This window comes from Chrysemys picta, chromosome 12 (genome assembly GCF_011386835.1).
Source record: "Chrysemys picta bellii isolate R12L10 chromosome 12, ASM1138683v2, whole genome shotgun sequence".
In the NCBI taxonomy this organism is placed as follows: Eukaryota; Metazoa; Chordata; order Testudines; family Emydidae; genus Chrysemys; species Chrysemys picta.
The window spans coordinates 27,359,481-27,387,044 of NC_088802.1; the positions used below are offsets into that span (position 1 = coordinate 27,359,481).

General features: G+C 51.9%; 1 protein-coding gene across 2 annotated transcripts in view; it reads right to left on the reverse strand.

Moving 5' to 3' along the window:
• The window catches only part of LOC122172407 (zinc finger protein 420-like), a 33,677-nt gene extending 12,207 nt beyond the window's left edge, over nt 1–21,470 (reverse strand). Inside the window, exons 1-4 of one of the 2 annotated variants that reach the window (XM_065562304.1) lie at nt 21,215–21,470; nt 19,419–19,531; nt 12,531–12,605; nt 12,066–12,302 (exon numbers count right to left, since the gene is read on the reverse strand). In XM_065562304.1, the coding sequence (XP_065418376.1) occupies nt 12,066–12,302; nt 12,531–12,605; nt 19,419–19,452 (346 nt within the window). In that variant the 5' untranslated portion in view covers nt 19,453–19,531; nt 21,215–21,470. The remainder of the gene's footprint in view (nt 1–12,065; nt 12,303–12,530; nt 12,606–19,418; nt 19,532–21,214) is intronic. The other variant, XM_065562303.1, reaches the window with a different exon arrangement.
• Nucleotides 21,471–27,564: the final 6,094 nt, after the last annotated feature.

The window sequence follows — 27,564 nt, forward strand, 5'->3', positions numbered from 1 at the left end:
GAACAATCCTGACCTGGGTGAGATGTGGCAGAACTGGTGGTGGTGGTGATGGGGGAACCATCCATTCTGCCTTTGTTTGTTCTGCACCTCAGTTGTCTACAACTGCCTGCTCACTCTCACTTAAAACCATCTCTCCTTACCTTGAGCTGGGTCGGTGCCCACCCACTTCTCTGTGCTGTCTCCAATCCCCACTCAACTTCTCCTGGCCTGCAGGACCTCCCAACCCAGCCCCTGCACTCATCTCGCTTCATACCACCCCATTCCCCTAGTCAGAACTGCACGGAGCACCAAACCTTCCACTTTCCACAATGGTTTAAAGCAAAGGTGGAGATTCCAGGCTAAGTAGTCTTGAAGTTGTGGTGAGAAAAGGCGCTCTGATGCGACGATGGTGGGGGACACAGTTAAGGATGGTTGCAACAAGGTTTTGATTTAAAACTAATTATCAAACCACTCTGAAATCCAGACGAACAGTGAGATCAGCTTGAAAACTGGCATGCCAGCTAGGGTTGCCATCTTTCTAATTGCTGGTAACTGGACCCCTGAGGCCCCGCCTCTGCCCCGCCCATTCCCCACAAGGCCCCACCCTTGCTCCACCTCGTCCCTCATGGCCCCACCCCCTTCTCTGCCTCATTCCCCAAGGCCCTACGCCCATCTCTCTCTCTCCTCTCCCCTGTCCCTTGCTGGATCATAGCCTCCTCCCACCCCAGCTAGGCTCCCTCTGCTTCGCAGCTGGGACAGGAGCTGCTGGAGCCTGACAGGGAGCTTGCCTGCAGGTAGGAAGCAGCCCCAGCTGAGCAGGAGTTGGCACAGGTTAATGACCCAACGCCACCTCTACCCCATGGTACATCTGACCAGACACTGCCAGGTCCCCTTTTCTTGACTGGACTTTCCAGTCGAAAACCGGGCACCTGACAACCCTAATATGGCACCCAGACACAGAAGCCAAAAACCAGACTGTCAGGTAAAACCTGAATGGGTGCCAACTCTAATGGCAGCTCAGGGGCAAGAGTAGAATCTGTGTCAAACTTGGAGTCATTTGGTCCAAGGGTTCCCGAGAGACAGAGCTCCCCTGGAACTCCCTGTTTGTCAAACATCACCTTTCTCAGAACAGGCAAAACAGAAATGCAGCACAACGAACAAGCCGCCAAAACCAGTTGCTACAAAGCTCTTAGCCAGTGGTTCTCAAACTTCTGTACTGGTGACACCTTTCATATAGCAAGCCTCTGATTGCAACCCACCTTATAAATTAAAATCACTTTTTAATATATTTAACACCATTATAAATGTTGGAGGCAAAGCAGGGTTTGGGCTGGAGGCTGACAGCTCACAACCCCCATGTAATAACCTCTTGACCCCCTGAGGGGGCCCAACCCCCAGTTTGAGAAAACCTGCTCTTAGCTATGCCTCCAGGAGGGGAGGAATGAACCACTGGAGAGCTCACAGAAAGAGAAGCTACTTTACAGAGGAGCATGTAGCCTAAGGGGAGGGGCCACGGGCTAAGAGCCGGAAGGCTAGGAAGTCAAGTCTCCATTGATTGCTGTTAATAAGTTCTGTGTGTTCAGAGCTCTTATTGACCAAGGACTCACAACCTTAATCAGAGATGGCCAAAGCTTCCTAACAGCGGAGGGGGTTTCCCCTTCCCCCAGCCCTGCCCCCGCACCGCCTCTTCCTCCCAAAACCCTGCCCCCTCCCTGCGTCCTTGTCCTGACACCGGTAAAACGTGAGAGGACTATTAAAAGGGCTTTTTAAAGTGGAGGGGAGGCATAGCCCGCCCCATTCCGGTGCCCCTGACCTTAGCCCGAGGGGAGATAACAATCGTTCCCCTCATTTTACAGCTATGATTGCTGAGTTTGCACAAGATCACTTCAAGCAGAGTTGGGAACAGAACCTAGGTCTCTAATACAGCAGCCCCCCCGACTCGGGGCCTGTCTACACGGCGCTGCAGGGCAGACTACGGGGATGTGAACTGCAGAGCGCATCAAAATGTTGCGTTCTAACTGCCCCATGTAGACCCTGCTGATACAAACTAAGAAGTGCCCAGCGTGCACTGATGTAATCCTGTTCCAGAACTGACGACGTTAATGCGGATTAGGTACCTTTTAGCTCACACCAGCATAGGGCAGAGTGCAACATTTCAGTGCCCTCTGCAATTTGCACCCCGGTAATCTGGACTGTGGCCCATGTAGACAGGCCCTCAGACACACTGCCTTTTAGAATGAATATGCCAAACCTATGTGCTGGACTATTCTCTGTAGCCACTTCTCTCCCGACTAGTTCACACCCTCCGCCAGAGGCCAGAGCTCCTGACTCCCAGCCCTGCAGCACTGCCTGGCACGCACCCAGTAAGCCTGTCAGCACATCTGGAGATGCCACGCAAATTATGTAATTAACTGATTAGAATATTTGATTAATGTCAGGGCCGCCCAGAGGATTCAGGGGGCCTGGGGCAAAGCAATTTTGGGGGCCCCTTCTATAAAAAAAATTGCAATACGATAGAATATTATATTCTCGTGGGGGCCCCTGTGGGGCCAGGGGCAAATTGCCCCACTTGACCCCCCCCCTCTGGGCAGCCCTGATTAATGTACTTGAATCCTATCACCATCAAAGCCATCAACTCAATGCTTCTACTGTCTCTGAAATGTCCATTTCTTCCCAGCTCTAAATACATAAATTCTATCAATACGATAATTCCTCCTCAGTTCAGAAAGCTCTCAGCCACCCCTCCCTGACCCCCCCCAATCCCCTGTCACAACTCTCCTCAAATCCCCCCCTTGTTCCCCTGCCCTCACATCCCCACAAATCTCCTCAAATCCCCCTTGTTCCCTTGCCCCTCCCCTCATAGCCCCAAAAATTTCCTCAAATCCCCCCTTGTTCCCCTGCCCCTCCCCTCGCATCCCCAAAAATCTCGCATCCCCAAAAATCTCAAATCCCCCCTTGTTCCCCTGCCCCTCCCCTCGCATCCCCAGAAATCTCCTCAAATCCCTCCTTGTTCCCCTGCCCCTCCCCTCACATCCCTGAAATCTCCTCAAATCTCCGTTTGTCCCCCTGCCCCTCCTCTCAGACCCCCAAATCTCCTCAAATCCCCCTTGTTCCACTGCTCCCCTCATATCCCCACAAAACTGCTCAAATCCCCTTGTTCCCCAGCCCCTCCACTTGCATCCTCCAAATCTCTTCAAATGCCCTCGTTTCCCTGCCCCTCCCTTCATATCACCCAAATTGCCTCAAATCCCTTCTTGTCCCAATGCCCTCCAAATTGCCTCAAATCCCCCCATGTTCCCCTGCCCCTCCTCTCATATCTCCCAAATCTCCTCAACCCCCCCTTGTTCCCCTGCCCCTCCCCTCATACCCCCACATCTCCTCAAAATCCCCCTTTCCCTGTGGCCCCTCCTCCCCAAATTTCCTCTAATGCCCTCTCCCCTCAAATCCTCCCTTTGCCTGTAGCCCCTCTCCCCAATCCCCCCCCTCCTTCTGGACCCTCCTCCCCAAAATCTCCTCAAACTTCCCGCTCCCTCCAGCCCCTGCCCCCTTGAGTTTCTCATAATCGCCCTCCCGACTCTCCTTAAATCGCCCCACATCCGAATCGTCTCTTATCCATAACTGCGGGGTCCTCCTGGCTGGGAAATCCAGATTACACCCACACCCTAGCTGCAGCATCCTTTCCTTCACTCCCGGTGGGGACAGTGGTGTCAGATCAGATCCCTGTCTCTCACTCCCAGCCCTTCTGGCTCCTTCTCTGCCTAGATGACCCCTTGTCCTTCCTCCCTTTCCTCACACTTGCTGGCTTGCGGCACTTGAGTCTTGTGACCTCGGTGCCCTACCTGATCCGCCTACCCCCCAGGGTTGTAACAGATCCATGTTTAACACACACACTGACCAGGTGCAGTGGCCAGCTGCAAACTAGGGGTGAGAAAGTTCCACTGATTTAACTTAAGGTGCAAATTTAAACCAATTTAGTTAAACCAGTGCAAACCTCTTGGTTGGACCAGTAGAGCTTTCATTGATTCAGAAACAGTTTAAATTAAACCAAAATGAGCCCCTCTCAATCCAAAATAAGGGCTTGTCTACCACTGAAAGTTAATTTGGATTAAGGTAAGATGTGGCGTACCAACATGGGGAACAAATATTTGATAATGGGCTCTTCAATCTAGCAGAGAAAGGCAGAACACGATCCAATGGCTGGAAGATGAAGCTAGAGAAACTCAGACTGGGAATCAGGCGTAAATTTTTAACAGTGAGGGTAATTAACCATTGGAACTACTTACCCAGGGGTCGTGGCAAATTCTCCATCACTGACCATTTTAAAATCAAGACTGGGTGTTTTTCTAAAAGCTCTACTCGAGGAACTGTTTGGGGGCAGTTCTTTGGCCTGTGTTATCCAAGAAGTCAGACTAGATGATCCTGTTATAATCTGCAGGGCTGGAACAAGAACCATGGAGACTCTAGGACACTGATGTCTCCGCATTGCCATGGGAGGCTTAGGCTGGGATCCCATAGGAGGACTCTGTGAGGCTGGGCTCAGCAGGACGTACTGCCCAGCAGGAAGGGAGCGGTGGCCCCTCGCAGCTCCCTGACTGGCTGATACCAATACTTAAACCGGGAAGCCATGCAGGGGAGCTGACTGAGCAATAGCACAGACTACCTGCCTGCAATAGTCCCGAGACTGCGGCTTCTGACTCTGGTTTGTCCTCAACTTTGCTACTGGATGGCTGATGCCCGATCTCCTGGTAACCTGGCCCTGTCTGCCTCCTGACACCTGACCCTTGGTTCTCTCTGTGGCACGTCTCAGACTCGGACCTTCCAGTAACTGACATGGCCTGACTACTGCTCTGTCCACTAGGCCTGACTGCCGTCATCCCTGTCATGACAGTATGCTCAGACCATTTTTGCCTCTCCCCAACATCCATCCAACCCCTCCACAGATGATGAAAGGGGCTGGCCACCCTCCAATCAGCCGCTCCCCCCCGGATGGCCTGGGACCTGCAAGAACAAGTCACCTCTCTGCAGGCGGAGGACCTCGCGCTATAGACCCACGCTGTGCAGCATGCCCTCAATGCACAGACCCTAGGTGAGCAGCTAGCACACTCACAGGGAGAAGCAGTGACACTCTGTGCCCGAACAAGCCACCCATCGCCTGAATCAGGCCCCACGGCGCCACTGCCCGAACGGTTCGATGGGGATCTTCAGAAATTCTGGGATTTTCTGGACCAATGCAGGCTGCTTTTCTTGTTCCGCCCCCGAGCGTACCCACAGACCAGACTAAGGTGAAGCTAGTCATCAGCCTGCTCTCTGGCAAAGTGCTCCATTGGGCTTCCCCGCTGTTGGTGCGGAACGGCCCTGCACTCTCCGACTGGGATGCCTTCCTGCAAGCCTTTGTGACCCTCTTTGATGACCGGCATTGCATCCGCACAGCAGAGTCTGCCCTCCAGAAGCTTTGTCAGGGGCAAGAGCTAGCCACCTCCTACACCTCCCATTTCTGACAGCTCATGGTTGATGTTGAATGGAAGGAGGCAGCCCAACTTTACCAGTTCCACTGGGGACTCAATGATGGGGTCAAAGACTAACTAGCTCATGTCGAAAACTGACTCACCTAGGCATCTTTATTGACCTCGCCCTGCGCATTGGCTCTTGGCTGTGAGAACAAAAGGAGGAAAGGGACAGAATACAGAGGGACCTAGACAAATTAGAGGATTGGACCAAAAGAAATCTGATGAAGTTCAACAAGGACAAGTGCAGAGTCCTGCACTTAGGATGGAAGAATCCTATGCACTGTTACAGACTAGGGACCGAGTGGCTAGGCAGCAGCTCTGCAGTAAATGACCTAGGAGTTACAGTGGATGAGAAGCTGGATATGAGTGAACAGTGTGCCCTTGTCGCCAAGAAGGCTAATGGCATTTTGGGTTGTATAAGTAGGAGCATTGCCAGCAGATCGAGGGACGTGATTATTCCCCTCTATTCAGCATTGGTGAGCCTCATCTGGAGTACTGTGTCCAGTTTTGGGCCCCACACTACAAGAAGGATGTAGAAAAATTGGAAAGAGTCCAGCGGAGGGCAACAAAAATGATTAGGGGGCTGGAGCACATGACTTATGAGGAGAGGCTGAGGGAACTGGGATTATTTAGTCTGCAGAAGAGAAGAGTGAGGGGGGATTTGATAGTTGCTTTCAACTACCTGAAAGGGGGTTCCAAAGAGGATGGCTCTAGGCTGTTCTCAGTGGTAGCAGATGACAGAACAAGTTGCAGTGTGGGAGGTTTAGGTTGGATATTAGGAAAAACTTTTTCACTAGGAGGGTGGTGAAGCACTGGAATGGGTTACCTAGGGAGGTGGTGGAATCTCCTTCCTAAGAGGTTTTTAAGGTCAGGCTTGACAAAGCCCTGTCTGGGATGATTTAGTTGGGGATTGGTTCTGCTTTGAGCAGGGAGTCGGACTAGATGACCTCCTGAGGTCCCTTCCAACCCTGATATTCCATGATTCTATGAAAGGAGGGGTGGCCCGACACCCCGCACCTGCCCTCCGTTTTTACTTGGGGCGGGGGAGGGGAGACCAGGACACACCCTTGCCTCCTGCCCAGCTCAGAATAACTTGGGCAATGGACCAGCCCAGGCCCAGTGTGTGTGTATGAACTCCATGATCCGGAACCACCCCCACCCTCTAGTAGAACCCCACCTGGGAACCATGATGCCTCTCCGTATTTCCAGTTGCTACTGAGGTAGCCGGTCTTGGGGCAGGCACAGTAGATCTCCCCATAGCTAGCGATGATAGACTCCAGGGCTGCTGCCAACTTCATAGCTGCTGAGGCAGCCAAAACCCTCTAGGTCCGGCCAAAACCCACACCGGACCTTGTGGAGATGATTGATGGGTCACCTTGATCGTTGGGACCAGTGATTCAAGAGACCATCCATAGTGGAAGGGCACCAAGCAACAATATGCTTTGATGTGATCTGCTCCCCATTCTTCCTGATAATTCTTGGCATTCCTTGGTTGAAGCAGCATGACCCATGTATCTCCTGGTGGTGGTGGAGCATTAGCTTCTCCTTCGAATATGGTCAGAAAGCATGTCTCCAATGATGCAACCAACCCCAAAATGACCCATACTTAGGCCTTAGGATGGGAGGAGACTCTCATAAGCAGAACACTGGATGGCGGGGTCTACCCAGATGTGAGTGGCAACAGGCCAGAACCTCAGCCTCCCTGACAAGTACTGCGACTACCTGGATGTGTTCGAAAAGAAAAATGCAGACTCACTACCCCCACACAGAGACTTTGACTGCCTGATAGACCTACATGCCAGGGTAAAGGTGCCCTACCGACAGATATACTCCATGTCTGATCCAGAGCTGGAGTCGCTACGTGTGTAAATCCAGGAAAACCTCACCAACGGCTTCATTTGGAGATCCACCTCTCCAGTGGGGGCACCAGCCCTCTTTGTGAAGAAGGATGGGTCACTACACCTCTGTGTAGACTATTGTATACTTAACCAAGTGACTATTCATAACCAGTACCCCTTGCCCCTTATTCTGGAATTACTGGACTGCCTGAGGATCACCAGGATCTTCACAAAACTAGACCTTGGGGGAGGGGGCATACAATCTAGAGCACATAAGACCTGGAGCTGAATGGAAGACCACTTTTTGTACCCAATATGGGCACTTTGAATACTTGATGATGCAGTTTGGCTTAACCAGTGCTCCTACAATATTTCAGCATTTTGTGAATGATGTGTTCAGGGAACTCCTAGACCAGTATGTGATTACCTACCTCATCCATAAACTGGTATTTCCTGAGAACCTGGAGCAGAACTGCCACCATGTCCTGGGGAGACTATGGAAGTATGGTTTGTATGCCAAACTGGAAAAGTGCACCTTCAACCAAACCACCAACTGATTTTTGCGATGCATCATCTTCCCAGAGGGAATTAGAATGGATCCGCAGAAGGTGGAAGCCATTTGCAACTGGACAGCACCCCAAACTCTCCAGGAACTTCGGCGCTTCCTGGGCTTTGCAAATTTTTATAGGAGATTCATCACTAACGTCTCTTCTCACTTAACTTTCCTCCTCCGCAAAGCTGTGTGATTTGCTTGGTCGCTCGAAGCCCAGATCGCTTTTGACCAGCTAAAGGCTGCCTTCACCATGGCCCCAATCCCAGCACACCCTGACCCAATTCATCCATCAGTAGTAGAAACAGATGCATCCAACGTGGTGCATGGGATGGCACTCTCACAGCAATTCAGGCCCCCGTCAGTTCTGCTCAGATGTGCAATCTATTCCCAAAAATTTACTCCCGCTGAGATGAAATATGGACAAACAGCTGCTTACCAAAAAACTTTATTTGAAGAATGGAATCACCACCTGTAGGGAGCTCAGCACCCAGTACAGGTCTTCACCGACCATAAGAACCTCGAGCACCTTCCCAACGCCCGAATGTTCAACCAGAGGCAGCTAAGTTGGGCTTTGTTCTTTTCTTGGTTTGAATTTACAATCACCTACTGCCAGGAAAGCAAAATGGGAAAGCCGATGCTCTGTCACAGAAGGGGGAATTCTACTGGGGAAGTGAAGAACTGACTTCTGAGCCTCCCTACCTCCTAAAGCCCGGTAACTTTGCTAATGCCACAATTCAGCAAGACCTGCTCTCCCTCATCCAGTCCTCAACGAAAGAAGACCTGCTTGCCCAAGGGACACAGCCCATGCCCCTGTGGCTAAGGCGCATCATGTGGGATGAGATAATGTACTTCGACAAGCACATATATGTGTCCCCAAAACGCCCCTGACTGAAGCTGTAATGGCTGTGCCATGACACTCCAATGGCAGCTCACTTTGGCCGCTGGAAGACCTCCGCATGCCCATTTTTTCTGGTAGCCCCGCACGTGGACTGAGGTCCAAGCAAACGTGGACTCCTGTGAGTGCTGTGCACGTACCAAGATACCCTGAATCAGAGCCCGTGGCGCCTTAGTACCCCTGGAGACTCCAGCTAGTCTTTGGTCCGCCATCAGCCTAGGTTTTATTGTGGAGTTCCCACTGTCAGATGGCACACCATAGTCTTAATGGTTGTGGACCGCCTGAACAAAATGGCCCACTTCATCTCCTGCAACCAGCTGCCCTCTGCTGAGGCTACGGCCCAACTCCTACTGCACAACATGGTCTGGCTCCACGGACTCCGAGCCACATAGTTTCCGATCAATGCCCACAGTTCCCCTCTTGCTTCTGGTGTGAAATGTTCAGGCTATTGGACATCCGCATATCCACCTCTACTGCATACCACCCCCAAATAGAAGGAAAAACTGAACAGGTGAACAAAATACTGGAGGAGTACTTGAGGTGCTTTGTAAATTATCGTCAAGATAACTGGTCTATGCTCCCGCCTTATGCAGAGTGTTCTTACAACAATGCTGACAATGCCTCCACGGGTTGGAGCCCCTTCTTCGCTAATTACAGGTTCCAATCCAGCGTTACCAGCAGCCTCCCCAACCCCAGTCACCACCAACTGGGTCCAACAGATCCAACTCATTCAGGAAGAGCTCAAGAACCACCTAGAAGTGGCTAAGGCGGCCTACAAGATGCATGCAGACCATCAGTGACAAGAAGCTCCAGTATTTACGGTAGGCCAGAAGGTGTGGCTTGCCACCATACACCTCCAGACCAGGCGACCCACTTGCAAATTGGACTACCAGCTCCTTTGACCCTTCCCAACATGCCAGCAAATTAACCCCAGTTACCTTCAAACTCCAGCTTCCCCAGTCTCTCAAAATACACCCAGTTTTCCATGTCTCCCTTCTGAAGCCCTACACTGAGCTTGAACCACACCACTGCCTTCACCAGTTGAAATCCAGGGTCATGAAGAATGCGAAGTGCATGCCTTCCTCAATTCCTGATGGACACCTGTATTAGGTGACTTAGATATTGGCATAGAAAGTATGATTATTAAGTTTACCGATGATACCAAACTGGGAGGGATTGCAACTGCTTTGGAGGACAGGGTCATAATTCAAAATGATCTGGACAAATTGGAGAAATGGTCTGAGTTAAACAGGATGAAGTTTAACAAAGACAAATGCAAAGTGCTCCACTTAGGAAAAAAAAATCAGTTTCACACATACAGAATGGGAAGAGACTGGCTAGGAAGGAGTATGGCAGAAAGGGATCTAGGAGTTATAGTGGACCACAAGCTAAATATGAGTCAACAGTGTGATGCTGTTGCAAAAAAAGCAAACATGATTCTGGGATGTATTGACAGGTGTGTTGTGAGCAAGACACGAGAAGTCATTCTTCCGCTCTACTCTGCTCTGGTTAGGCCTCAGCTGGAGTATTGTGTCCAGTTCTGGGCACCGCATTTCAAAAAAGATGTGGAGAAATTGGAAAGGGTCCAGAGAAGAGCAACAAGAATGATTAAAGATCTTGAGAACATGACCTATGAAGGAAGGCTGAAAGAATTGGGTTTGTTTAGTTTGGAAAAGAGAAGACTGAGAGGGGACATGATAGCAGTTTTCAGGTATTTAAAAGGGTGTCATAAGGAGGAGGGAGAAAACTTGTTCACCTTAGCCTCTAAGGATAGAACAAGAAGCAATGGGTTTAAACTGCAGCAAGGGAGGTCTAGATCGGACATTAGGAAAAAGTTCCTAACTGTCAGGATGGTTAAACACTGGAATAAATTGCCTAGGGAGGTTGTGGAATCTCCATCTCTGGAGATATTTAAGAGTAGGTTAGATAAATATCTATCAGGGATGGTCTAGACAGTATTTGGTCCTGCCATGCGGGCAGGGGACTGGACTCGATGACCTCTCGAGGTCCCTTCCAGTCCTAGAATCTATGAATCTATGAATTATCTGGAATGGCTATGGCCCCGAAGAACGCATTTGGGAGCCTGCCTCCCACGTCTACAGCCCTGATGCGATAGAAGAAATCCACAAGGCTCACCCAGACATGCCTGTGCCGGCACCACCGTAAAGGGTTGGAATCTGGGCCCAGGGGGTTCTGGGCCACTGACACCTCTGTGTCACCACAGGAGGCTTAGGCAGGGCTCCTGTACCGCCGAGCAGGACAGGAGTGGGGGCCCCTCACAACTCCCTTGCTGGCTGATAACCAGTACTTAAACCAGGAAGCCATGAAGGGAAGCTGTCTGAGCAACAACACAGACTGCCTTTCTGCCTCTGCTCCAGACCATGCCTGCAATAGACCCTAGACTCCGGTTTCTGACCCTGACTTGTCCTTGACTTCACTACTCAATGGCTGGTGCCTGACCCCGATCTCCTGGTAACCTGACCAGGCCTGCCTCCTGACACCTGACTCTCAGTTTGCTCTCTGGCCTGTCTCGGACTCTGACCTCCTGACTCTGCCTGATGCTTGCTCTGACCATTAGGTCTGACTGCCCTCTTTCAAGTCATGACAAGTCCCTTCTGGCCTTGCACTCTATGAATTTAAAGCTATTCCAAATTAACTCCATTTACACATAAGCCCAGAGTGTGTCTGCATAGGGGTTCACATTGGTTTAATTAAACCAGATTAAAAAACAATTTAGTGCAACTTTGCTGTTTAGATATGGCTTAATTTTTGCCACATGGGCTCATTTTAGAGCACTGGATCTCAGAAATCCCTTGATCAATTGCCTTCAAATTTTCCCCACTCACCCAATAATTTTCAAGCTCATTTGACTTTATTTGTATGGAGATTTTGCAGAGAGACACAAAACTCTGGCCAGATCCTCTGCTGGTATAAATCAGTGTAGGCTCACATCCAGTCAAGGGAGGTATGTCAGCTGGGGATCTGTCCTTAAAACAGGGACTTCGCTACAGATTAAATATTTAATAACTACACACCTCAATGCTGGAGGAATAGGGTCATGAACCCAGATCGTTCTGCTCCACAAACACAGGCCTTGCCCATGTGAGCTAAAGGGGAACTCCCCCTAGCTGTAGCAGTAGTAGGTCTCTTATTTTCTCTGTCGGCCCAGCCTCTAGAGTATAACACCACTCAGGTACAAATGCACACACACAGCATCTTGCTGCTCTCCAAGCCCCAGGCACCTCTTTCCCTCCTCTCCATTAATGCCCCCTGCCCTCCCATCTGCCACTGACCTCCATCCTTGGCACTCCTTGTGGCTTTCTTGCGAGCCTTGCGTTTGCCCTCCTGGCTCTGCTCCCTCACCAGCTCCCGCAGCATCTTCTCCACCTGGCTCCGGCCGGCGGTCTGCAGGATGAGACCCAGCTGCCGACGCAAGTCAGGGGTCATCCCTCCTTCGCTGGGCCCAGCCGTGGCTGAGTTCTGCACCTGGGCTGGCTCCAGCTGGCCCTGCTCTGACTCCATCTCTATACCTGAAAGGGAACCAGGCTATCAGCATGCTGCTCTGATGTGAGGGAAAGTGAAGGTAGCCTAGAGGGGTCTGTGTATAAATTAGGAGTAATGCACTTGGGTTGCTGACACTGATTCCCTGTGTGAATGAGGAGTGTTCTCCATGGACAGCCCCTTGATTTACCCTGAGGAGCACTTCTGTAGTGTGAAGAATGCACAGGCATATTTCTACCCAACCCAGAACAACTTACCGGATACCAATCCTCTCCTCCTGTGGGACTCGGCAAAAGCGGTTATCCGGGGCCAGCTGATCGCAATCTCCTCCGCTAAGGGAAACACGGATTGGACTAGCATTAGAAGGACAGCACAGACATCAGAAGTGCTTAGATATAAGGGCAAAAACCCAAACCCAAATCAATAGATTACACAGATAAAGGAGACAGAGACGGGTGGTTAGATTAGATTTTCAGGCCAGATGAGACCTTTATGGCCATCTAGTCTGACCTCCTATATCACACAGGCCAGAGAACCTCTCATATCTTGAGAGAGCCCATATCTTGCGGTTGAACTAGAACAACTCTTTAGAAAGAGCACTAAGGTACTTACACAGTCCCCATTATCAGAACATCTGAGCACCCCTCAGCCTTCGCTGCTCTCATCCTCACAACACCCCTGTGAGGTAACACAATGCTATTATCCCCATGTTACAAATGGGAAACTAAGGCACAGACAGAATAAGTCCCTAGGAAAAAATCTGTAGGAGAGCAGGGAACTGAATATGGGTCTTCAGAGTCCCAGGCGAACACCCTGCCTGCTGGACCATCAACAGACAGCCAAGCTTCATTCACAGAGCCCAAGAAGTAGAGACTTGAAGCTTGGCTGTCTGTTGATGGTCCAGCACGCAGGGTGTTTGCCTGGGACTCTGAAGACCCATATTCAGTTCCCTGCTCTCCTACAGATTTTCATGATTTAGTTGCGAATTGGTCCTGCTTTGAGCAGGGGGTTGGACTAGATGACCTCCTGAGGTCCCTTCCAACCCTGATATTCTATGATTCTATGACTTCACCCCAGCCCTTTGTTACTGTTCCAATGGTTAATTCCCCTCTCTGTTGAAAACATGCCCCTTATTTTCCATTCGGACATATCTAGCCTCAGTTTCCAGCTGCTGGATCTCTGCCTGCCTTTGTTTGCTAGATCAAGGAGCCAATCTGCTATCAGAAATCTCCTCAGATCGGTATTGATAAACCATGATCAAGTGACCCTCTTCACTTCGGTTATCAGCTACATTGAGGGAGCTCTAGAAAGCTGAGTAGGGAGCTCAGCATGACAGGATCTAAGCTTAATCCTGTGCTCTCTGAATGCGATGGAAAAATCCCCACTGATGCAGGAACAGACTTCTAGAAAATATGAGAGTCTGAAGAACTTAGCCCAGCTACTTGAATTCCTCCATGGCTTCCTACCAGCCATGCTAATAGAGGAAGCTGATGTAGCGCCCTTTTTCCAGAAGCAGGAAAATCAAGAGGCTCCCTTCTGGTCCTGGAATCTGTGAGTCTAGGATGAATGGGCTGGTTACAGGCTGATCACATCCATTAGCCCTGGTTTTATCATGCAGGCCAGGACAGCTGCTCCTAGTGACTGTAATAAGCAGTGCGGCTGCCTAATGGATAGTCCACTGGACTGGGACTCAGGAGACCAGGGTTCTATGCACAACTCCGGCCGACTGACCTTGAGCAAGTCACTGTTTTGTTCCGTGCCTCACTTTCCCCAGTTGTTAAAGGGGGATAAAAATAGTGACCTCCTTTGGCAAGTGCTTTGAGAACTCCTGTTGAAAAGTGTGCGGTATTGAGTGACATCAATATTCCCTGCTCTCTCTGGTCGCTTGGTGGCTCTCGTACAACATCCTCTGCAATGCTGAACAGTCATTGGATCAGGTGGAGTAGCCATGCCCAGAGCTATGCAGCACGGGCACCTTGGATGCGACAATACCCTTTTCCTTATTTAATTTGGCTCCTGAGTGGTTAACCCAAATGGTCCATTCCCCCTCCCGCCACCGGCTGTCAAAATAGCCAACGGCCCTCCCCGCGGTGTGTGATGGCAGTGGACCATCCCAGACCTAAGAGTCCTCGGAGCAGCTGAAGAAACCGGCTCTAGCTTTTAGGACCCAGGTCAGCAAGGCACTTAAGTAGGTGCCAAACTTTAAGCGCATGAGTAGGATTCCAATGGGACTACTCACGTCCTGAGAACCACGCACATGCTTAAACACCTGGCCTTACTTAGGTGCTTGAACAAGGATTTAGGGGCTGAATTTTAACCTGGTGATTTTAAAGAGGTGAGAGGTGTTATCTCCTATCTCCAAATACTAAAATTTAATGGCAGGCTAACATCATTCCCAAATCAAACAGCCTCAGATCTGGACTCACAGCTCAACATATTAATCGGTTTGCTAGGACATATGACCACCTCTGAGATGGCCTTCATTCCCTAGCTGCCTTTACTTATCCCTCGTTCCGTAGGGTACAGGAATTGGGTGATATCCCTTTAAATGGATAAAGCGATGACCCACAAACATGAAACTGGATTAATCACACACATGTGGCTATTTCATGGTGTTGCTAGAGGGCAGAGTTAAGGTTGTTTGGGTGACTTAGCTGTGCATATACGTACCTCACTGTGTGTGCTGATTTCTTTTTAAGTTTAATCTTAACTGAACCTCCTAGAATTATAATGTTTGGTTTTTGGGATAACATCCTTGTAATGTACCTTACCCTCAATTACTGGTATGTACTATTATCAACCAAACTTCATCTGGATGTAGTTTTTAATCACACCTTGACACAGAATTGTGGTTCAGAATCTCAGTGTTCATTTAGATAAAAATAAGTATTGAGTTCCTTATGATTGTGGAGAGCCCAAAGCAAATGAGCTCTCAGCTACTTCACTCATTTGGATCAGGGCCAGATGGACTCCTTCATTTCGTGACTGTGAATATGGTATTTTCTCCAAGATAGCACAGAGTTCAGCATCTGGCTGCAGCCGGATACTGTTTTCTGTTTCCCTCCCCTGCCGGGACCTGTCGGCAGCTGCCTCTTGCTCTCTAGTTTTCACTGCAAAGGACAGTGAATTGGATTACAGCACAGGAGACTGGGAACCGGAGCTGGAGTCCTTCTTGCAGCCATGAAGAGGAGGGGGAGTGAAAATTGAAGGCTAGTAAGCGAGGCAGCTGGGAGAGATATGCCTCTGAAGCTGTCAGCACCTCCCTCTTTCCCTGGCACAGGTGGGGAAGAAGGGGTCTCTTAATTACCTTATCTAGATAACATCATGGGAGTGGAACTGGGCTGCTTGGACAGCACAGCAATGAAATCCATCCTTGGAAATTACTGTCAAAAATAACCAATGGTCTTATTGACTTTAGTCTCACCTCGGTTGCTGGGTTGAGTGTGCAGGTGTCAGGCAGTCCCATCTGGCCTTAAACTCTGTGACTCTAAAGGGATACCACCCAGTTCCTAGCCACTTCCCCTTCTGACTGAATAGCCCCATGATTTTTTGTTAAGGTTGAAAGAAAGTGAATGATTTTATAAGGCAGACAAGAAGAGGTAGGCCAGCCTTATGTTTAAAGGCATTTGCCTGCGATTCAGGAGAGCAAGGTTTCATTCCCAGCTCTGCCTCTGACACCTTCTATAAATTGCCTTACCGCTTGGTGCCTCAGTTTCCCCATTTGATAATAATTCTTGTCTATTTAGCTCTTCAGGGAGGGACTACCTCTTATTAGCTGTCTGTGCAGCACCCAGCACGACGGGGCCCTGACTTCAGTCAGTGTGTCTTTGCAGTGCCCGGCACAACAGGGCCCTGGCCTCAGTCACTGAGTGTCTGTGCAGTGCCTGGTGTGACAGAGCCCTGACCTCAGTCACTGTGTGTCTGTGCAGTGCCCGGTGTGACAGGGCCCTGACCTCGGTCACTGTGTGTCTGTGCAGCGCCCGGCGCAACGGAGCCCTGATTATGCCTCTGTAGCATAAAAAATAATGATGTGAGTATAAAAAGCCTTGGGTAGGATTTGAAATAAACACCTCCGCCGGCTCACACCTGCATAAAACTACAGCTGCCAAACATGGAGAGGTTAAAATCTGCAGCTTGAGAAAGGGCTGTTGGTATCCAGGGTAAGGTCACAGAAAGCCACAGTCTTCCAGGAGGCCCCTGGCTCTCAGCCTCTGTTGAGAACGAAGGTTTAATGAAAAGCAGCTGGATTTGGAATCTGGCTAGAAGGCTGAGTCTGAGCAGCTGCCCTTTTGTCTTGACCTACATTTCGGCCTCTTCACAAGTGTCATGCTGCTCCTATGCAGGTCGGAGAGCTCCAGGCTGCTCTCCGGGACTACACAAATGCAACTTCAAGAGGCCAGATCCCCAGCTGGTGTGACTTAAAACAGCTCCATTGAAGTCAAAGGCCTGATGCGGATTTACACCTGAGGAGTATCCTGCGTCAGTGGCTTACTCCTGATATACCCCAGGGTGAGCAAGAGAGGAATGAAGCCCAGTGGGAATTTTCTGTAATATTTTTATGAAGCCTCAGCATGCCTCAGTGTCTCTCTGTACATTGCATCGCTCCCCAATGGGTGCCAAAGGGTTAATGCTGCTCCTGGAACAGCACAGGAGGCATATGCGTGTCACCACCCGGTCTGGGGGGGAAATGCGTATTGTCATTAAAGAACGGGCTAAAACCGACCCAAATCAGAGGATCCAGCAAGACAAAGAGATGCCCCAACCACTGAACAATGAACAGCAGGAAAACCCAGTCCAACAGAGCTGGAGAACATGGTGTCAGGTGACTGGAAGGAGGCGGCTTTTTGGGAGGACAGGAGAAGGAGCCAGGGATGGGGTCCATCACAGCTTGGCTGGCCCATCATAGCACTGCTTTGGCCAGCATGGACACAGCAATTTGTGCTGCCCTAAGGATTTCCACATTCTGTAGCCAGGGGATTAATAAATTGGTACCTTGCTTTGCAAAGGCTGCCTGTGTCGCTGCCAATATTCACTGAGTATTGCATCCTGAAGGGTTGCTGTACAGGCCTCCTGCAGGAATCTGGCTGAGCTGGATTCACTGCCAGGAGCCCCGGAGAGAGACAGGGAGCACTCATGCCAATGCTCCAGTCTGGGAGTCTTGGAGGACCCGGTGGAGCTGTGCTGGTCCTTGAGGCCTGGCCCACTAATGGGGTCACTCCCAGGGGACTGGTGAGAGGCTGGGGAATAGACCAGACTGTGTGATGCTGTGACATGATAGCGGTCATAGAGTAGGGGGGAGATGCTAGCAGGCTTCAAATACTTGAAAGGCTGCAGGAAAAGTTGTTCTCTCTTGCCACAGAGGGCAGGACAAGAGACAATGAATCATAGAATATCAGGGTTGGAAAGGACCTCAAGAGGTCATCTAGTCCAACCCCCTGCTCAAAGCAGGACCAACCACCAGACAGATTTTTGCCCCAGATCCCTAAGTGGCCCCCTCAAGAATTGAACTCACAACCCTGGGTTTAGCAGACCAATGCTCAAACCACTGAGCTATCCCTCCCCACAATGGGTTCAAGCTGCAGCAAAGCAGATTTACATTAAATCTCTGGACAAACTTCCTCACTGTAAGAACAGTAGGACAATGGCACAGACTGCCTGGGGAGGTTGTGGAAGCTCCTTCACTGGAAGTTTTCAAAAGGAGGCTGGATAGCCATCTGTCTTGGATGGTTTAGATACAACAAATCCTACACCTTGGCAAGGGGTTAGACTGGATGACCCTTGTGGTCCCTTGTGACCATATGGCTCTATGATTCTATGACACCAAGTGACTCCAATCCAGGTACCCCAGGGTGGGTGAGAGGTGAGCCAGGCTCACGAGATGATCAGACGTTCTTATCTGCCAACATCTGCACAAAATGCACTGTTCTTTGGTTGTCACCCTACGGACTGTGGCTGCACTGTGTTTGGCGAAGGGCCTGAGTCTGTTGACGCTCTTCACGCTGGCTGCCTGTTTGCTGCTACGGACGTTCGTCTGCTTTAGTACGTGCAATTACATGCTCTTTCCTTCTTGGGAGCCTAACGCCAGGCTCCTAAATCCCTATCTCGGGTCCTAAATGGGCAGCCTTATTGTCACTCACTTCTCTTTCTCTTGCCCGTCCCCAAATCCAGACAGGTGTGTTTAGAGTCCACATGGATTTAGAAGCCTCACTTTATGTCTCCGGGTTTCAACATTAAGGCTAAAGTGCTGCTCTTACACCTTGTGGGCCAGCACCCCAGCAGAGATTAATGGGCCAGAGCTCCACTGGAGTCAATGGGGCCAGATTCCCAGCTAGTGTCACTCAAGCAAAGCTCCGCTGGAGTCAATTGGGCCAGACCCCAGCTGGGGTCAATGGGCCGTAGCTCCATTGAGTCAATGGGGCCAGATCCCCAACTGGTGTAAATCAGTGTTGCCTCATTGACTTGAATGGATTATGCTGATTTGCACAAGCTGTGTATTGGGTGTGTGGTCATGGCTTATCCACTGGGAAGGCCAGGCGTCTGCGGTACTGTGCCCCCTATAAGAGAATCAGGGATTTATACCCCAGAGATGAAACAACAGAGAACAAATAATAAGCCACTACTAGCCTATTGATTGTTAGTGTGTTCTAGTACAACGTTGATCCCCCAGCCGCAATCAGGACCGCATCGTGCAGGATGCTGCCTAGACAGACACACGTTGAGACACAGTCCCTGCCCTGAAGAGTGGATCCTCTAATTAGAGAAGACGAAGGATGGGAGAGGAAACAGAGTCACAGAGAAGGATCAGGATGTGCCCAGGGTCCCACAGCAGGGCCCAGAAAATAATCCAGGTTCCCTCAATCCCAGCCTGTCTCCTCTGGGCTCAGGTCCTCTCTGAAGAGGCAGCTTGTTCTGGGAAGATGTTTATAAAAATGAACCTGGAAATGCAGCTCTGCTGCCCCATGGAAGGCCCCGGGCATGCAAAGCCCAGCACCGCTGCTGTGGGAAGACATGCGGAGGGAACCACCTCCCCTACACAGGTTCTGGAGACCATGGGGCTGACCAAGGGATCAGGGAAGGGCCCTGAGCAGAAGCCGAGCTGGGCGCTTCCCATGCCTCCTGGAAAGCATCATGGGCAGGATCCTTACCCAGCGAGATCACGTTCTCGTAGTTCTCCTGCATGGCGAACCTGCAGGGGGCCCTGCGGTGAGACGTGTCCCACGGTGGAATACACAGCCGCCTCCTCAAAGGTCACCAGCTCCTGAAACAGTCAGAGACCCCCTTGAATCAGAACCTGCTGCCCCAGCCACAACCCCCTCAGCTCAGTCACAGCTCCCCTCTGCTAGGGGCGATCCCTACCGCACAGTGGCGCAGCAGCATGACCACATTCATTCCTCTGCCAAACCGCTGCCTTGTCCATGTCCCCTGGTCTGCGCCTTTGCGTTGTGTTTCCCCCACCCCAGGGGCGAATTGGGCCCAGCTGCTACACTGGGATGGAGCGAAAGGGAAAGGCATGCACAGACTGACAGCGATGAAGTGGGAATGTTCTGTGAGATTTTCATAGCTCAGTTTCTCTCTGTACTTTGCATCACTTCTCAGCGGCGGGGAGGGGATGAAGTTTGCTCTCAGGGCAGGACTAAGACTCGGGTGTTAGTGAGAGTCGTCATGGACTGCATGGGTCATTAAAAGGCCGACCCATCACAATGGAAAACACGAGAAGACAATGGAAAACCCCAATGGGCTGCACATCGACACCTCGCAACCAGCCACACAGAGAAAAGAGTTGGACCGAGCCTCGCAGCAGGACTGGGAGTTGACCAGCAGGGCATGGAGCAGGGTGTTCTGGGAGAAGCTACCGTTGCTTCTCCATGCTAACTTCAGGACTTCCAGGGCTGTGTTCAGGGGACTAACCGGCCGCCCTTCCCTGCCGCGCTGTGGGGGGGGGGGGGGGGGGGGGCAGCGGCAGCCGGTGGCTTTTTTGCCTGGGGCGGCAAAAAAGCCAGAGCCAGCCCTGCTAGGGCGTATGGCAAGGCTGAGGGTGGCGCTCGGGATGCAGCAAAGGGAAGCTCTGGAGGCAGGCAGCTGTAATTGTAGGTGAAAGAGGAGGCTGGTAAGAGGCAAGGGCTGCCCTATAGAGCTGACTCCAGTGAGGCAGAGGGCTGGCTCCAAATAGCAGCTTCAAATGTGAATTCCCCCATTGGCTGCAGTTCAGCTTTGTTCAGCTCAGCTGGATGCAAATTCGGATCCGGCACACCTCCATGAAGCAGGGGGGGGGGGGGGGGAAGGGAGATGGAGTAGGTTCCAGGAAGGACTTTGGTCCATTTTGCAGCCCGGTTCCCCCAGGTCCTTTCCCCGCAGACAGATGCACTAGACTCTGTGATGCTGGGAAAACCCTGGGTAACTTTATTCCTGGGCAGACCCAGCCCCTCCCACCGAGACTAAACCCACCCAGACATTGGTACCCCCCCCTCCCTGGCACAGAGCCTCTTAGCGAAGCGCAGAACCAAAGGAGCCGCTCTGGGGGATCCCCCCTGACACTGTCCCCAGGGCAGCGCATCCCCCCAGCAGCGCGGGGACCAAGCAGAGGCAGGAACTGGCTTTTCCTCTCCCTGCTCCTCCCCTGGAAAGTCAATCTGCCCCGGGGTGCTGCAGGGAATGGGGCTGGGCAGGGCTGGGAGCCGGGAACCTCCCTCCCCACTGATTGCTCCTTCTGCCCCAGCCTCCCTCCTGCTCCCTCCCCTCGGGCTGGGAGACTCGGTCCCTGGCCCTCCCTGACACCCCCCCCCCCCGGCTCTGCCCCCCTGAGCGCCTGCAGGAACCGAGCCAGTTTCGGGACTCGCAGACCCCCGCCCCCCGGGAGCGGAGCTGGGGCGAGGAGGGGCCGGTGGTGCGGAGTCACTTTCCTGCCCGGCCCCAGCCCTTTCCCCCGGGTCTGTCCCCTCACCTGCAGGCTCCGGCTTAGGGGCTGGTGTCGGCAGAGCCCGGGGCTGCCCCCGGGGCTGGTTGCAGCCACCGGAGAAAGTCCCCCCGGCTGGGCACAGAAGGGGGTTAGTGCAGGTCTGTCCCCCCACAGACCCCGCTGAGGAGCAGCAGCGGCACAACCTGGGCTCCCGGCTCACTATGGATGCAGCAGCCACCGCGACCTGGGAAGTGCAACCCCCGGATACAATGAGCAGAAAGAGAGGCCGAGAACAGCTTCCCCTCCCTGCGCCACATCCAGAGCCCTCTGGTGGTAACAGCTGATGAAATCCAACACCCCCCCCCCCTTCCCGAGGAAGAAACTGGGCACAAGAACCAAGACGCTTTTTAAAAGTGTAGCAGTAGGGGGGCTGTGGGGGAACTAGACAGAAGTCTTACAGGGAGGCAGAGAGAGCCGCTGTGGGATTAATGCTGCTCCTCTTACTGTACCAAAGCGGCAAAGCCCCTGGTTCAGTGTTAGGCTACATCTACACTACAGGGGGGAGTCGATTTAAGATACGCAAATTCAGCTACGTGAATAGCGTAGCTGAATTCGACGTATCGCAGCCAACTTACCCCGCTGTGAGGACGGCGGCAAAATCGACCTCTGCGGCTTCCTGTCGACAGCGCTTACTCCCACCTCCGCTGGTGGAGTAAGAGCGTTGATTAGGGGATCGATTGTCGCGTCCCAACGGGACGCGATAAATCGATCCCTGAGAGGTCGATTTCTACCCGCCGATTCAGGCGGGTAGTGTAGACCTAGCCTTAGACGAAAGCCTTTCCTAGCACTCTTTGCCCTGGTCTCAGGACAGTACCAGAAACTGCTGCACCCTAAGTACAGCTAGCGTGACCCAGGAGCAGGTGTGAAAAATCGGGACACTTTTTTTTGCAGGGGTCGGGGTGGATATAGTTGCAAAGCCCCTAATATTGAGTGGGTCCCGATAATTACAGCCCTGCAAGGATACATAATTTGTATCCACATCTCATCCGCAAACATGGCTCTACTGATACTATCAGGACGTCTGCTCACCCTGTGGCTAAAGGAGAGTTTGCACGCACAAGCAGCAGGAAACCTCTTAGGGTTGCCGATTGTGGTTGGATGTATTTCTGGAGGTTCCATCACACAGGGCTGGATTAACCTTTTGTGGGCCCAGCACCAAACATATTTGTGGGCCCCCATGGGGGCAAAGGAGCATGGCGTGGGGAGGTCGGTCCCCAGAGCAAGGGGCCAGCCAGGGGCAATGAGGAATAGCATGGTGGGGCCGGCCCCGCTCCACCCAGCCCGGTACAAGGGCAATGTACAAACCGGCAGTTGCCAGAGGCACACTGGCCCGCCCAGCCCTGTGCTGCCAGCATGTCCCGCCCAGCCCTGTGCTGCCAGCATGCCCCTTCCCCTTAGGGGTGGGCCCATGCTGTGCCACACAGCCCCTGACTCCCTATGCCCAGCGTCCCCTGAACTGCTATGCCCAGCATCCCCACACACAGACCCTCCACCACAAATGCACAGTGGCCTGCACGCCACCACCCCTGCCCAGCACCCCCCCCCACACACAGCTGCACCACTACTGCCCAATGCACTTCCCCACATCTCACCACCACAGCTACACAGCACCCACTCAGACCCCCCACTGCCCAGCATCCCAACACACAGACCTCCCACACTTCCCCCCAAAAGTCCCCCCACTGGCCAGCAGCCCCCCCACACACACCTCCAGAGACCCATTCCCTCACACCCTGCCCCCTGGCCACACTCACCGGCCCTGCTGGAAGGTGACGGCGTCTGCCAGGCTGAGCTGGCAGTGTGGCCGGGGACAGTCCAGTGCCAGGGCGGGGAATCACTCCAGTGTCTCGGGAGTGGCGCGATTAGCCAGGCCAGGGTCAGGACCCTCTTGCCTGGAGATGGGGTGACCATAGGTCCTTGTTTTGCCAGAACAGTTCCTTTTTTAAGCTCTGTCCGGCCATCCTGAGTTTTTTGACAAAAACGGTCATTTATCTCGTTTGCTCTTGCCAACTGATCAATTGGCAAGAGCAAATGAACAAATGTCCAGTTTACTGCGCCCCCCTAGCAGTGCATGGAGGAACGTGTGTGGGGGGGTGGCGATGCGAGGTGTCAGGCAGCAGAGCTTGGGGGGGCAGCCCCAGCCTCAGCCAGAATGGAGCTGGGGGGGGGGTTAGGGGCAGCCCAGCCCCTGGCAGCAGTGTGAGGAGGGTGTCAGCCCAGCTCCTGGCAGTGGTGCGGGGAGCTGGGGCGAGGGAGGGGTCAGCCTCTGTCCTGGCAGCAGCATGCGGAGCTCGGGGGGGGGGGGGGGGGGGTCAGCCTAGGGTGATCAGAAAGCAAGTGTGAAAAATTGGGACAGAGGGTGGGGGGGTAATAGGAGCCCATATAAGAAAAAGCCCCAAATATCGGGACTGTTCCTATAAAATCAGGACATCTGGTCACCCTAGGTCAGCCCCAGTGGGGCCCTGTGCTCAGCTTCATTTTTGGGGTCCCCCCTTGGGACCCAGCCAAGAAAAAGAACATTCTCGCTTATCTCCCACCACCACCCCCGTTTTTCATTCTTTTTTTCTTCTTTCTCCTCCTATAAGTAATAGGAAGTAAGTGAAAATAAAGTGCGGTACCTTGATTGTTTTTGTAGTCTAACTTCTTTTTCCACAGGCCACTTGAAAATCGCTGGGAGTCTCGGCAACCACTTATTGATCTTTCCAAATATTGTTTGTACCATTAGCTAACTATTGTAAAGTGCTTTGGAGAAGAGCGCTTTATAAAAAAAATGTAAGGGTGCGGGGTCTGGCCAGGACTTAGGGTCCAGGAGGGGGTTCAGGGCTGGGGGTGCAGGGTCTGGGAGGGAGTTAGGGTGCAGGAGGGGGCTCTGGGCTGGGCAGGAGGTTGGGGTGTGGAGTGCTTACCTGGGGCAGCTCCCATTTGGTGCGAGGGGTGCAAGTGGGGTTGTCAGGAGCAGGAGTCAGGGAGGGCAGGAGGCTGGGTGTGTATGAGTTCCACAGGTTAACTGTGAAGAAATACATTTTTTGTTTGTTTTAAATCTGCTGCCTATCAATTTCATTGGGTGACCCATAGCTCTTGTGTTATGGGAAGGAGTAAATAACATTTCCTTATTCAATTTTTCCATATGATTCACGATTTTGTAGCCCTCTATCATATCCCCTTTTAGTCATCTCTTTTCCAAGCTGAAAAGGCCCAATCTTTTAAATTTCTCTTCTCTGTTCCATACCCTTAATCATTTCTGTTGCCCTTCTCTGTACCTTTTCCAATTCCATTACATCTTTTTTTGTGATGGGGTGACCACATCTGCAGGTAGTATTCAAGATGTGTGCATACCATGGATTTATATAGCGGCAATATGATATTTTCTGTCTTATTAACTCTCTTTCTTAATGATTCTCAACATTTTGTTCACTTTTTTGACTGCCGCTGCACAATGTTTTCAGGGAACTACCCACGATGACTCCAAGATCTCTTTCTTGCTGGGTGTAGATGTGCGGACTCACCCCTGCGACACCTCCTGCTGGTGACTTCTGGGAATTAGTTCTTTTTCCAGCCAGGAGCGCCCTTTGCAGGCCGGTGATCCACCTGTCCTCTGCCCCCATGTCCCTCCCTGGATCCCAGTGCCCCTTTAACTGGGGTGCTGCCCCCTGGCAGTACCCCACCAATCTGGGTCTCCCCTCCCTGGGGAACCCCCAACCCACTATCCCCACTTTGCCTCAGTTTTGGCTACTGTCCAGTCTCCATCTAGCCCCATTCACTAGGGCAGACTGCAGTATCAGCCACTCATCATAGTCAAAGAGGTTTGGAACTGCTGCCTTTGCCTACCCCTTGGGCTGCCCCCTGCAACTCCCAGTACCTCTTGGCCTTATACTAGGCCACAGCCTGGGGCTTTCCAGGCAGGAGCTCCCCTGCCTTTCCCCAGCCCTGCTCCACTCAGGTACCCTGTGTCTAACTCCCTGCAGCCAGATCCTTCTCCCTCTACAGGTAGAGGGAGACTATTTGCTTCTGGCTTCTCTGGCCTTTTTATACAGGCCAGCTGTGGCCTGATTAGGGTGTGGCCCAGCTGCAGCCATTTCCCCAATTAGCCCAGCTTTTAGAGCTACAGCTTTCAAGCCCTCCAAGGCCACTTTTTAAACCTCTCAGGGCAGGAGCTGGTAACCACCCCACTACAATGGGTAACAGCTAATTTAGACCCCATCATTTTGTATGTATCGTTAGGATTATATTTTACCATGTGCATTAATTTGCATTTATCAGCATTGAATTTTCATTTGCCAGACACCCAGTTTTGTGAGATCCCTTTGTAACATTTTGCAGTCAGCTTTGGATTTAACTAAGGGTATGTCTACACTACGAAATTAGTTCGAATTTATAGAAGTCGGTTTTATAGAAATCGGTTGTATACAGCCGATTGTGTGTGTCCCCACATAAAATGCTCTAAGTGCTCTAGTCGGCGGACCGCGTCCACAGTACGAGGCTAGCGTCGACTTCCGGAGCATTGCACTATGGGTAGCTATCCCACAGTTCCCGCAGTCTCCGCCGCCCATTGGAATTCTGGGTTGAGATCCCAATGCCCGGATGATGCAAAACAGTGTCGCGGGAGGTTCTGGGTACATGTCGTCAGGCCCCTCCCCCTCCGTCACAGCAACGGCAGACAATAGATTCGTGCCTTTTTACCTGGGTTACCTGTGCAGACAACATACCACGGCAAGCATGGAGCCCGCTCAGCTCAGCTGAGCTCACCGTCACCATATGTCCTCTGGGTGCCGGCAGACGTGGGACTGCATTGCTACACAGCAGCAGCAGCTAACTGCCTTTTGGTGGTAGACGGTGCAGTAGACTGGTAGCCTTCATCGGTGATCTGGGTGCTGGCAGCCGTGGGGCTGCATTGCACCAGCCCCTTGCCTTTTGGTAGTAGATGGCGTATTACGACTGGTAACCGTCCTATTACAAGTTGGATCATCGCACATTAGCAGAGTCTTCCCTGAGCAGCAGATTGTGCAATAGGCCTGAAGGCCATCGTAATACACTAACTGCCAAGCGCCCAGTATTTGCTGCCAAGCACCCAGAAAGATGCCGAGGGCTATCAGTCACGCTGCACCGTCGTCTTAAGATGTAAAAAATAGATTTGCTCTGTATTCATTTGCTTCCCCCTCCCTCCGTCAAATCAACGGCCTGCTAAACCCAGGGTTTTCAGTTTAATCCTTGGGGGGACCATTCTGTGTGACAGTTGTTTGTGTTTCTCCCTGATGCACAGCCACCGTTCTTGTTTTAATTCCCTGTACTTGTACGCCATGTCGTCACTTGGCCCGCCCTCCCTCCTTCCCCTAGTCCGTCAGATACTAGTTTCGTGCCTTTTTTTGGAATTCTGGGTTGAGATCCCAATGCCTGGATGATGCAAAACAGTGTCGCGGGAGGTTCTGGGTACATGTCGTCAGGCCCCTCCCCCTCTGTCACAGCAACGGCAGACAATAGATTCGCGCCTTTTTACCTGGGTTACCTGTGCAGACAACATACCACGGCAAGCATGGAGCCCGCTCAGCTGAGCTCACCGTCACCATATGTCCTCTGGGTGCCGGCAGACGTGGGACTGCATTGCTACACAGCAGCAGCTGCTAACTGCCTTTTGGCGGTAGACAGTGTAGCATGAGTAATAGCCGTTGGGCTGGCAGCCGTAGGGCTGCATTGCACCAGCCCCTTGCCCTTTGGTAGGAGATGGTATATTATGACTGGTATCCGTCGTCGTCATACTGCAGTGGCTGTCAAGCATGGGCACCTGGGCAGACATGCTACTGTCTCGATGATGATGGCTATCAGTCGTAGTATACTATTTTCTGCCAATTGCCCAGTATTGTCTGCTAAGCACCCAGAAGAGGCCGAGAGCGATCTGGGTGCTGGCAGACGTGGGGCTGGCAGACGTGGGGCTGCATTGCTACACAGCAGCAGCCCCTTGCCTTTTGGTAGACGATGGTATATTACGACTGGTATCCGTCGTCATCGTACTGCAGAGGCTATCACTCATGCTGCACCGTCGGCTGCCAGCTTAAGATGTAAAAAATAGATTTGTTCTATATTCATTTGCTTCCCCTTCCTCCGTGAAATCAACGGCCCGCTAAGCCCAGGGTTTTCAGTTTAATCTTTGGGGGGACCATTCTGTGTGACAGTTGTTTGTGTTTCTCCCTGATGCACAGCCACCTTTGTTGATTTTAATTCCCTGTACCTGTACGCCATGTCGTCACTCGGCCCGCCCTCCCTCCTTCCCCTAGTCCATCAGATACTAGTTTCGCGCCTTTTTTCAGACCAGGCGCCATAGCTAGCACTGGGATCATGGA